The sequence below is a fragment of the Brassica oleracea genome, chromosome C3 (assembly GCF_000695525.1).
Source record: "Brassica oleracea var. oleracea cultivar TO1000 chromosome C3, BOL, whole genome shotgun sequence".
NCBI classification, from domain to species: Eukaryota; Viridiplantae; Streptophyta; class Magnoliopsida; order Brassicales; family Brassicaceae; genus Brassica; species Brassica oleracea.
Genome location: NC_027750.1, coordinates 4351430 through 4364375, shown reverse-complemented (window position 1 = coordinate 4364375; position 12946 = coordinate 4351430). Strand labels below are relative to the sequence as shown.

General features: G+C 37.0%; 2 protein-coding genes across 4 annotated transcripts; one reads left to right on the top strand and one right to left on the bottom strand.

Moving 5' to 3' along the window:
• Positions 1-816: 816 nt before the first annotated feature.
• LOC106336366 (protein DA1-related 4-like) lies at positions 817-6068 on the bottom strand. 3 transcript variants are annotated; one of them, XM_013775179.1, is made up of 10 exons: positions 5653-6068; positions 4464-5574; positions 4077-4373; positions 3224-4003; positions 2062-2831; positions 1870-1977; positions 1661-1783; positions 1444-1581; positions 1247-1355; positions 817-1164 (listed from the first exon to the last, which is right to left on the bottom strand). In XM_013775179.1, the coding sequence occupies exons 1-10, from the start codon at positions 6024-6026 to the stop codon at positions 904-906; spliced, it is 4071 nt and encodes a 1356-aa protein (XP_013630633.1). In that variant the 5' UTR covers positions 6027-6068; the 3' UTR covers positions 817-903. The 3 variants fall into 3 exon arrangements, with proteins under 3 accessions (XP_013630633.1, XP_013630634.1, XP_013630635.1); XM_013775180.1 differs by having other exon boundaries at positions 2062-2816; XM_013775181.1 differs by having other exon boundaries at positions 2062-2654.
• Positions 6069-7326: 1258 nt separating this feature from the next.
• Positions 7327-12882, top strand: LOC106328173 (disease resistance-like protein CSA1). Its single transcript, XM_013766558.1, has 5 exons — positions 7327-7872; positions 7944-9138; positions 9217-9528; positions 11037-11927; positions 11990-12882. The coding sequence occupies exons 1-5, from the start codon at positions 7388-7390 to the stop codon at positions 12650-12652; spliced, it is 3546 nt and encodes a 1181-aa protein (XP_013622012.1). The 5' UTR covers positions 7327-7387; the 3' UTR covers positions 12653-12882.
• Positions 12883-12946: the final 64 nt, after the last annotated feature.

Below are 12946 nucleotides of genomic sequence, written 5' to 3'. Positions count from 1 at the left end.
TCTCGAAAACCTAGCTGACAACATATCTCATTTATTTTTCTACACTAGTTTTTACACAAGAAACTAGACTTAGAGTTTTGAAACTTTTTGCAATTCGCTATCTTGTAAGGAAGACGGCTTCATCTCTCTCGCCTAGAGAAGATCATCATGAACTCTACTTTGTTTCTTATTTATTGCATGTATTATTCATAATCTGAGTCTTGTGTTTTCATTTGTTATGGCTGAGTAGTCGGCTTAGTTGACCTAGGGTATTAAGGTGTTAGAACCCAAACTAAACATAAATAGGTTAAAACTTTAATTGTCTTCATTCATGTAGCACTTAATGCTTATGCTAATCTGATCACCTAGCATATGATCTTACGTTTAACTTATTCATCAAAAATGACATAGGTTGGTAGGTCTTATATGAATAAGCATTATATCCCTAGCCATACGAAAGTAGATGTTAGGGTGCACTGTGAATATATCGGACTTGAACGCTAAGGTTCACCATCAGGCCTCACACCAAGCGACATCTTAGGCGCTGAGTCCGATTGATGAAAGGAGGAACTTGTGTTGCTTTAACCGCGAATTCCGAATTCTAGACTTGTCTCTATTTTGAACCTGAATAGTTGTTTGGTTTTCCAAATTCTAGACTTGTCCCTATCTTGAATCTGAGTAGTTGTCTGGTTTGCGATTGTAATCACTCCGATGAATCACACTTAGGTCAGCTTCTCATCAATCTGAAAACCTAAAATCAACTTGTTATTTGCTTGTTACTATTCCTTAATTTTGAAATCCCCATATCGTTTTAGCTTAATATTGAATTAAAAAAAATAAAGTGCGAACTGGCATTTGGAATTAAATCTAAACATATTACAAGAAGACAGTTAACTTGGCTGTAACAAAAGATTGATTAGTGTATCACCGGTTTATGCAAAACGAGTTCCAACAACCTGTTGTTTCTCCTCGAATGGGAGTGGGATATTCCTCAGACTCAAGCATATAAAACAAAACTTCACTCATTTTTGGCCGCTTGACTATATCTGGATCAACACAACGTAGACCTAACAAAAGAACTCGTTTCAGTGCTCGCGCAGGCGGCCTAACCTCTATCTTTGGATCAAGTACTTCTTTTGATCGCCTTTTTCTAACCATCATCTTCGACCACTCCACTAGCTTTACCTGCAATGATTCAGTGTTGGTTAGGTATGAAAGTCATCATTAAAAGCACCATTGTTAAGTTTAATGGAATAAAAACTTATACCTCACGAGCAGGACGTCCTGTGATTGCTTCTAAGAGCACAACACCGAAACTATATACATCGTCTTTTTCATAGAATATCCCTGTGCTTAAAAATCCTGGAGCAGCGTATCTGCAAAGCGTTAGCAAAAAAAGATGGTTTGAGCATTGAGCTTTGATACTAAAACCCTTTTCTTTTAAATTATATTAGCATCTCTCACCCTAATGTTCCCATCGCTCGTGTTTCTGACGTGTCAAGTCCTAAATATGAAACTTTTGCTTCGAATTCGTCGTTGATCAGTATGTTGCTTGGCTTGATGTCTCTGTGAAATTCGTTTGCTTCATGTATAAATGCAAGACTACATAGATGATGATCAGTAATGTGAGAATAAGATATGATATGGGTTTGCGATTTAAAGAAGGAATGATCTTGCTTACGCTTTTGATGTACCGATGAGAATCTTCATCCTTGCTTCCCAAGTTAAATATCCATGTTGTTTTTTTTCTCCGTGAAGCCAATTTTCCAAGTTTCCGTTGCTCACATACTCGTAAACCAATATTCTAATAGCAGTTTTCATTTGAGTGACTCAATTCGCTTTCTTTCTTTTTTTTTTCTCTTTAAACAAGACAAATATTCAATATTATACCTGTATGTGCCTTCAATGCAATATCCAAGAAGACGGACTATGTTCTTGTGACACAAACGACCGACTGCATTAACTTTACAGATAAATTCTTCCTCTCCTCCTTGGTCCCTACAGAATCAAATCACGCAACACTCAACAGAGGAAACAAACCAAAAAGAGGTTAAATATGGAACATTTGGAACTAGAACTCACAATTTTTTTATAATCCTTTTAACTGCAATAGGAGTACTGTCTAAAAACTCTCCTCTGTAAACAACCCCGCAATCGCCTTCACCAATAAAATTTTCGTTTGAGAATCCATTAGTTGCCATTTCAAGATCTCTCAGTCTAAACTTATGGCCCCAGCCAACAGCACGCTCAAGCCAAAACAATGGCTCGTTGGATGAAAGTGGAGTTGGGCTCTTTGCCTCTAGCACTGTTGGAGGACCCTCTACAAGAACCCATGAATCATCGTCACTTTCTGTTGTGATTTCAGTAGGTATTGGAGCCGTAATTATCCTGCCACCACAAAAGGTGACCTGGCAATTAGCACCTAAAAGCTTTTTTTCCCAACTCACTGTGTGGAATTCAAATTTAACTTCTTCATCCCACAAATTGGGGTGTTTTTCACCACTAGGATGCATTTCGGTATCATAGAAGATAAATATGTGATCCAAATCAACTTTTGGAGCTTCCGTCGGAGTCCAACACTGAAATATCCTCTGTGTTATTTTCGAGTAGCCACTCTTGGCCTTCCATGTGCATATGCACCTAATCCCAAGACCTACAGTATTGTGGTAATCATCCTGAAATGATACCACAACAGTCATAGTAAAGCCAGAGATAGGTTTCCCCGTCCAAGGAGCTAAATCTATCGTTACAATTGGGCCTGCTTGCAAGAGAAAGTGAGATGTTTGACATGCATCTAAAGGAATACAAATGGTGACTTCAGATGCTTTGATGTGTTCCTGTTCAAACAAATGCTAAACTCAATAAGATAATATGTGTGTTAGTTCTGGAAGTGACTTAAATCTTAGTACATAAGCAAAACGGCCAACATTCAGAAGATAGACTTGTGATAGAGACATCTAGAGGTGAGGAGCCAGTACAGTATGCTTTTTAGGACTGAGAAAAGTAATTTTGTTAGGATTAGGATGTTTTCCTAAAGGAAGAGAAAATCAAGAGGCTATCATAAATACAGATCTAAAAAATTACAAATTTATTTATTTACATAATAATCGGTATACGTATTTGCCTCGATTCATTTTGTTCTAAGTTTTTTGCTTTCTTCAAGGTTAAATTCGTGTTTGTTGTTATTCACTATGAAATACATATGCATGTGTGAAAGAGACGAAGAGAAAGGAGTAAGAGAAACCTGTTTTTTTGCTCCGGCTATGTTTGATACTATTGTAAGATCTTTCTCTAGGAACTCAGTGATAGCTTGTGGAGGAAAGTTAAAACAATTACTGAAGATGTAGTGCCTAGGAAACTTCTCGAAGTCCAAACGAATCGACTTCAGATACAAGCAATTATGAGCATTCAAGAATTCTAGACTTTGGGGAAGCTGTGGCACTTCTCGTAGGGCGGTTCCACCAAGATATAGCTTTTTCATGTTTCTAGGGAAACCCTTAATTTCCTCAAGCTCTGAGCAGCCAGACACAAGAAGAAGTTGGAGAGATTCTAGACTGACCATGTCAGGAAGACTTTGCAAATGACAACAATCTTTCATGTTCAAGTGTACAAGCTTGCCAAAACCTTGATTATATGAGCTTACTTTAACCAGCTCTGTTACACTCTCCAAGTCCATATGCTCAACATCCTGGAAGTTTTCTAAAAGATTTAAAAACTTTTGGCGGTTCAGCTTAACTTTCTGGGGGTAGTGGGTCACCATGGAAATTGGCATTTCTCTTATACTGGTTCCTTGGAGATGTAGTTCCTCAATATTTGGTGGAGCCCCTTGGAAACTTTTGATTTCTGTGCAACCTGAGAGATTTACAACTTTGAGATGTTGTAATTCACTGGTGTCTGGGAAACTTTGCAATCTTGTGCAACCTTGGAGATCAATTAGCTCGATATTTATAGCATCTAAAAGTATATCAAATTCAACTAGCTGCTGGGAATGACAAAGCCTGATCCTTTTCAACATCTTGAGGTTCTGAACAAAAATTAAAATTAATAATATGACCATAATGTATTGAGTAGGCTGAAAGTTGGATTGCATTGCCTACCTTGGTTCTTGCCCTGAGTTTCTTAATCTGACTGTAAGACATACTGAGTTCGACAAGTTCCCGTGGGTCAAAAGCTTGAGGCAAGGATTTGAAGGGATATTCCTCCCAGTGAAGGAGCCTTAGATTACTAGGCAGAGAACTGAGCCCCTTGGGAAATTTGTGTCCATGAATGTTTTCAGACTGGGAATTGTATATCTTCAGGAACCTTAGACTGACCATAGTCTTGAAGGCATCAGGTTTGACATCAAATATCATGTTTGATGCGTCCAAACATATGCCTTTGATGTCTTCAGCGACCTGTAAGAACAAGGGAAGGTGATAGATATGAAGTTTGACTCATCTTTAAAGACTAAGCTGTGTCTAAATGTAGCCAAAAATTAAACAGACCATAACACATTTAGGAGTTTCTTTCAGTTGGTCATCTCCTTTGAGTTCATCATCTTCTAGTAGATATCTAATGCTGGAAGGTTGCCACATAGTGGCGCACTTCTTCATTTGTATTCTATCTACAACAATGATTTCTCTGAATATGTCTTGGATCAGGTCATTCATCTGCAATGTGTTTTCTGAAATATTCACCAGACACTTCTCCACAAGAATATCTATTCCAGCACGAGGAAAGTAACCACACCCTTTAAGCAGCTGCGCCACATAGTCGACATTCTCTCCTTTGAAGAAACAAGCAATGTACAAGAAGATGTGCTTCTCGTTGTCACTAAGCGCACTATAAACACTCCTTAGCCCATCCTGAATCTTTTGTGGAGGGCATTGCTTGAGCTCGAGGAATGTAGCCTCCATTTCTGACTTCTTCCCCTTCAGCTCTTGGCCATATATACTGAGAGCCAATGGGTTTCCATTAGCGTAGTCAATCACCTTCAATGATAGTTCCCGGTCATTCTGCTCTGGCACATCTTTTTCAAAGACAGTTTGGGAGAATAGCTGCAGAGCCTCCTGCTCGTTTAAACCCTGAACCCTATATATGTCATTTACCTGACAATGGGCAAACACTTGTTTATATCTGGAGGTTACGATGATCAGACTTCCGGGACCAAACCAATCAAGCCTTGCAAGGAAAGACTCTGCAACTAGAGGATTACGCACATCATCAAGAACAAGAAGAATCCTTGTATCGCAAAGCTTGTCCTTAAGGAGGCTCAGTCTTGTAATGTAAGAACTGCTCACTCCAAACTTTTCCATCACAACCTTGAAAATTTGCTCTTCCAGTAAACGTTGAGGTCCCGCCTTATAAAGAGCTTCATCAAAGTTCTCGATAAAGCAAGAAGCGTCGTAGTCACAGTGAATCTGCTCAAATAGTGCTTTAGCAAGTGTCGTCTTCCCTATGCCAGGCATGCCCCAGATTCCTAAGCTTCGGATGTCCCAAGGTTGCTCGCAAAGCAGGTTTTCAATCTCCAGTAGCCTCGAGTATATTCCAATTCGTTCTGTAGGAGAGAGCTTCGCAAAAACATTCCTCACGGTCTCTTCCACAAGCTCCGAGTCGCTGTACCAATATTATAAGCTCAATCTACTGAATCTAAATGATATGCATACAACAAACTACACAGTGTTTGTTACCTACCTTGATGGATGGCGTGTTAAGTTTCCGTCTCTCTTCATTGTTCCCAGAAATTCGAGATCTCGGTTCACAACCGATGGGTCAACGCCGTAGAACACTGGAACAATTACGTAGCCATTCTTCTTATGAAGCTCGAGCTGCTTAGCAAACCAACGACCAGAAGACGCGTAGCTCTCGGAGAAAACCACCACCGAAACCCTAGCTTCCTGATTCTGATCATCGGGGAAGGAATAAGATTCCAGCTCATCTGTACCCGCAAACACAAACACAGAGATGCCTTGGCGGCGTAAAGCGCCGGAGAGGTGGCTGACGAAGGAGTACCGTACCGTCTCCGAGCAGATGATGTTGATGCTGTGACTATTCTTCTCGCAACTCATGTTCAGGGGTCCTAATCCAGGGGTGGAGGAGTATTGGGATGAAACTACTCAAGCCCCTCCTTTGGTTTTTTTCCAAGCTATTTTAAATAATAATTTTTAGAGTAATTTTCCTAAATATACTATTTTCAAGTTTTCCTCACAAAAATAAAAATAGCAAAAATAATAACTAAAATATTGTATTTAATAGGTAACAAAAAATCATAATAATCTAAATATATAAATACAAATAAAAAATGATTTTTTTTAATATAGTTTTAGATTATATGTTTTTAAATTTGAACTTTTTATAATATATTTTTTGAAATTATTTTTTTATAGAATTTTTTTTTCATATTTTTTTTTGTAATTCGAAATACTTTTTGAAACTATTTTCAAATTTTTATTTTCAAATTTTTAATATTTATTTTTTATTTTATAAAATTTTAAATCTTAATTTCAAATCTCCACTGCTTAACTCTAAACCCTAAGGTTTATATTAATTAACCCTACGGTATAAACGTATATTTACCGATTTAATGAAACATTTTGGTCATTTTGATCCTTATAATCTATTTTTATAACAATTTTTTTTAATACTATCTTATGATATTTCCCTAATTTTAAATAGCACTAGACACACATTTTATTCTTAAAAAACACAAACAAAAAGCAAATATCTTTCATTAAAAAGTAAAACGGCAACTGTATCACTACTTATAAATAAATAACTGAAATCTACTCTTTTAAAATATATATATATATATATATATATATATATATTTAGGATTTAATATTTATAGAGTGGTATTTGGTTTTAAGGTAATTTTTTTTTAAATAAATGTTATTTTGAAAAAAAAAATATGTTATTTTGTGATAATAAATAAATTGGCCATATTGATTGTATTTGCGAAAAACAAGGGTGAATTAATTTTGAATAAATTTGAGAATTTATTATGATTTTAGTTAAAATATTTTAAAACTTAATTTTAATTTTAAATTTTTACATTTTTAATTAAAATATATTTTTATATTACCATAATCTTTGTAAAATTCATGTTAAATAACATATAGTTTTATATAACTTTTGTTTGAATTTAAATCTGTTCAACTATATCTTTATAAAATACTCATTTTTTGGAGAATAAGTCTACTTTTTGGTTGGTTGAAAAGTCAGCATCGGTTGGATATATCAAATTATCAACCCTGATTTGCAGTGTAATTTACACCAACTATGTAAGGATATAATAATATACAAAAAAAAATAATGTTGATATCATGGCCAGCTATCTCATATAATGTAGATTAATCATTTTTGTCTGGTGGGCAAGAAGGGTTGACTTCTTAAACTAAAACAAGAGAAAGAAAGTGCCTCCCTCCCTTCTATGGCGAGCTCCTCCTCTTCGAAGTTCAAACCTTGCTCTAAGCCACCCCAAGACCAAGTGTTCATCAACTTCCGTGGATTGGAACTACGCTTCAGCTTCGTTAGTCATCTCAAGAAGGGCTTAAAAAGGAATGGCATCAATGCTTTTATAGACACAGATGAAAACATGGGCCAACATCTAAATGCTCTGCTCGATAGAATCGAACGATCAAAAATTGCGCTAGCCATATTCTCCCCGAGGTACACGGAGTCAGATTGGTGTTTAAAGGAGCTTGCCAAGATGAGAGAAAGAATGGAGCAAGGCAAGCTCGTGGTGATTCCAATCTTTTACAAGGTGGAGCCTGCCACTGTTAAGAGGCAGAGAGGAGAGTTCGGTGACAAGTTCAGGGATCTGGTTGAGTGTCTTGATGAGGAGACCAAGAACAAATGGACAGAAGCTTTAACGACTGTTCCTCTGTTGACCGGACTCGTCTTAGACGAGAAAAGGTAAACTCCTTTAGTTTACTTGGGATCTTTATTACTAAATTAATCATCTTGCCTTACCTGTTTGTTTGCAGCGATGAGAACTATCTCATCGACAGAATCGTCAAGGAGGTAACGAAAGCGCTGAACAACACCTCACGAGCTTCTCCCCGTTCATCAGAAGGTACTGATCTTTCACTGCCAGTACACAAAAAAAAAGTTGAGAGCTCTTGTGGAATTGAATCACGTGTAAAGCTGCTAGAAGAAAAGCTAAGCTTTGGGTTTGAGGAAACTACTCGTACCATTGGTGTTGTTGGGATGCCTGGCATTGGTAAAAGCACTCTAGTTAAAAAGTTTTACGAGAAATCGAAGAACCGGTTCTTGAGTCATGTGTTTTTATCAGATGTACATCAATCTACAAAGGATTACGGCTTGGGTTACTTGGCGGCAATACTCTTGGAAGACTTACTCAAGGTCAAGAGTCCCAGGTTTGAGAATGTCCAGGCTGCACATGAAGGCTACAAGGATCAGCTACTCAGAACCAAAACACTTGTTGTTCTTGACAGTGTCAGTGACAAGGAACAAATTGTTGCTATTCTCGGAAAACGTGATTGGATTAAACAAGGAAGCAAGATTGTCATTGCAACAAGTGACAAGTCGTTGGTCCATGAATGGGTCGATGATATTTATGAAGTCCCTCGACTAAGCTATAAACACAGCTTACAACACTTTTCTCACTATGCCTTTGGTGGAGAAAATTACGATTCGAGTTTCTCGAATCTGGCGAAAGATTTTGTGCATTATACCAAAGGAAATCCACTAGCTCTCAAGGTATTGGGTGCTGAGCTTCTGGGGAAAGACGTGTCTCTCTGGTATTCAAAATTGGATGCGCTGAGCCAGTACCATAATGGTCGAGAAAGAAGCTCTAGGAAGATGCTAGCACAAAGCTCCAGTGAGATGCTTCAAAGTGTCTGGAAACAAAGCTATGATGCACTTAACCAGCAACAGAAGGATACACTTCTTGACATTTCTGGCTTCAGGTCACTGGACAAGGATTACGTAGCAAGTTTACTAGATTCATATGGAGCAAATGCCACCGACGCTAGGATTGAGATAGAAGAACTCGTCCACAAGTTCCTCATTACTATATCTGGAGGCAAAATAGATATGCACGATACACTGCATATGTTTTGTAAGGAACTTGGTCAAGAAGCCTCTGCTCCTGACGGAAAAGGGAGACTAAGGTTATGGGACCATCACGTGATAACTGATGTGTTAGACAACAATAAGGTTACATTAACTTCCTGCCTATCTTGTTACTCTTACTTTTGTTATTAGCTTATGCCCTCTTTTGGTACTGATTAATAGGGAGCTTCTAGGATTAGGTCTATCTTTCTTGACTTGGCTGATGTTAAGATGAAGAGCCTCCACAGTCAAGCATTTGTCTCGATGATCAATATGCGGTACTTAAAAATCTACAACACCGATTGTCCTCAAGAATGTGATCCTGACATTACCTTAAACTTCCCGGATGGACTCCAGCTCCCTTTGGAGGAGGTGCGATGTCTCCATTGGCTAAAGTTCCCGTTGAAAGAACTTCCACCAGATTTCAACCCGCAAAATCTTGTGGACGTTAAGCTTCCTTACAGCGAGATAGAAAAAGTTTGGGAGGGTGACAAGGTGTGTAGTTGATTACTTTTCACTTTTCTTACATGGCATAAGAGTGTTAGGTAAAGTTGAACCAACCCCAAATAGAAAAAATAGTTTAGATTTGGAAAAGTTGCATACTGTTTAGGATTTAGTATTTATGAGTATAATTAAATTTATAATGCTAAACCGATTAAATATTATTTATAATAAACCGCAGTATATAAATATCGTTCGGTTTATAAATCTATCAAATCGATTTATTAAAATATAGTAGTGTATGTATATGTAAATTATATAATATCCTTGATTATATATATATATATATAATTTATTTTATTAATGTGATATTGCTATTTAAACGTTGACTTTAATAATTTGTTAATATATTTTAAGTCAAAAGTTATTTTTGATTTTTTTCATTAAATTAAATAATACATGCTTTTATGTTTTTTTGTTGATAGATATTTGTACTAAAATCTAGTTATTTTGTAATATTGTGATAATACTAACTTCTTACTTTTACTTTTCAAAAATTATCATAATTATGTTTTTTCACTAATTATTTTTTAAATTAAAAGTTAAATAAAGCAGAAAAAATCAATTTAAAAGTTAGAATACTAATAATATCTCTTGAAACAAATTTGATTTCTAATCATAGAAACTAAAATGTAGAAAAGTTATAAAACATAAATATAGTTATAAAGTTGTAGTATAAAACTGAAAGAATATAAGTAGGAGTTATTGGTTATTGTATTTTAATGGATTTGAAAATCCGAACTAAATCTAGTGTTATTGGTTCTATGATTTTTAAATTTGTATTAAAATCATGTGTTATTGGTTTAATGATTCGTAAATTCTGTATCAAATCAAGTGTTATTCAATCGTACGGATTTACTAATATATTTGATTTTATAATGGATTTGAATGGATTTGTTTGGATTTTTTAGTTAAAAATACAAAGACTCAAATCCGAGGCAAAACCTCCGGATTTGCATATTTTACTTGGATTTATAAATACTATATGGATTTCTAAATCAATCAAAATATATAAACCAATAACACCTCCTAAACCAAACAAAACCAAAATAGCTATGGTTTTGGACTTTGGTACGGTGGTTAATTTTTACAAACTGAAATACAGAAAAAAACGAAAAAATGAACCAAAATCCGAATGAAAAACATCTTGAACTTTTGTTTTGTTTGCTTAATTGGTGTCCTTCAACGCAGTTAGTTGGTTAAGTTGTGGTCAAAATACTCTTTACTTTTCGGTAGCTAGGAAGCCTAGGATTAACTTGTTTACCTGACCACTCCCATGGTACGACGGACTTTGAAATGCACTAATCATTGCGGATTCGAAACATGTCAGTCAGATAACTGCATATGTGAAATAAAAGGTTACATGGTTTGTCTCCTGGTTTTTAGGATTAGTCGGGTAAAGACCAGGACGACCGAATTAACAAAAAAATAAGGGCCTAGGATTACTTAACCTGGGTCGTGCCTACAGGCGGCTGACTCTCTTTTTTTTTCATTTATTACAGGATGCATCGAAACTTAAATGGATCGACTTCAACCACTCAAGAAAGTTGAGCACCTTGTCGGGATTAGCAGAGGCTCGAAATCTTCAAGAACTGAACCTTGAAGGCTGCACAGCATTGGACATGTTGCCCCAGGATATGGAAAATATGAAGTCTCTTGTTTTCCTGAACCTGAGAGGCTGCACAAGTCTTAAATGTCTTCCAGACATTAACTTGATGTCTCTTCAAATCCTCATCCTCACCAACTGCTCAAAATTTAAGGTGTTTGAGGTAGTTTCAGAAAAGCTAGAAGCAATATACTTAGACGGTACTGCGATAAAAGAGCTTCCTTCTGACATTGGGAAGCTCCAAAGACTTGCCGTATTTAACATGAAAGACTGCAAGAAGCTGAAAACACTCCCTGACAGCCTTGGCGAACTTAAAGCTCCTCAAGAACTGATACTTTCTGGCTGTTCAAAGCTCAAAAGTTTTCCACAAGTTGGGGACAACATGGAGCGTCTGGAGATTTTACTTCTAGATGGAACAGCTATCAAAGAGTTGCCAAATATATTATCACTCCGGCGCATATGTTTAAGCAAAAATAAAATGATATGTCGCCTCCCAGAGAACATCAGCCAATTTTCTCGACTCAAATGGCTTGACATGAAGTACTGTAACAGCGTCACACATATTCCTAAGCTACCACCAAACCTTCAATGCTTAGACGCACATGGATGCAGCTCACTGAGAACAATTGCGCAACCACTTGCCCAAGCTATGGCCACAGAGAGTATTCATTCCACTTTCATTTTCACGAACTGCAACAGATTGGAACAAGCTGCAAAGGAGGAGATAGCATCCTTTGCTCAAAGGAAGTGTCAGCTACTACCTAGTGCACTTAAACTCTGCAATAAGGTATCTTATCTCTTCCTCGCCATCTTTTAAAAAACTCCAAATCTAATGGCATTTTCTTGAAGGATCTTGTACCGGAGATTTTGTTCAGCACTTGCTTTCCTGGAGCTGATATACCTACATGGTTTAGTCACGAAGCAATTGGATCTAAGGTGCAGTTCGAATCTCCCCAGCATTGGAATTACAATAAGCTCTCTGGGATAGCCCTATGTGCCGTCGTCTCATTCCAAAACTGCCAGGAACAAACAAGAACAGAACAAGAACAGACCAACTACTTGTCAGCGAAATTTACTTGTAAAGGCATGACAGGAGAGGAGCCTTGCACCCAAGTTACTTGGAAAGTTGGAAGCTGGAGTGAGCAAGACGCAATCGGGTCAGATCATGTTTTTATTGGCTACACCAGCTGCGCACACCTCATAAAACATCTTGAAGACAAGCATTCTAGCCAATGTGCTCCTGTTGTGGCGTTACTAGAGTTCAGCGTGAACGATGAAAATACTAGTGGGGAAGCTAGGTTTGAGGTGTTGAAATCCGGTCTCAGTTTTGTGTTTGAGCCTGATGAGAACAGAAAAAATCCATTCCAGGACGCAAACTCTGTTGCATGTCCAATGGATACCGACATAAGTGAAGTAACATCTGTTACCGAAATTCTAAGGACCAGTTGTTGTCTCATGGATCAAGCCAACGGTTTAGGGAATCACCAAAAGGCAAATGGCAAGACTAAGTGAAGCTCGTACTTTCACTACATTTCAGCAAATTTAGCCAAATGTTTTGTAGCTGCCAAATTTTGAGATTGTACCTTATAAATTCTTCAGTATTCAGATTAATTTGGTTACCACAAAAAGTTTTCTTACCAAGGATATGATCAAGTACAGCTCATGTAATCACCATCAAACTTATGTATTCAAAACCATTCCCTTTGTTCATTTTGTAGTAACCAAAACCACTCCTGTTCTTATTTTGACACATAACAGATCATTTGAGTGAAGAAATCTCTTACGTTTGAGTAGGAACCAACCACT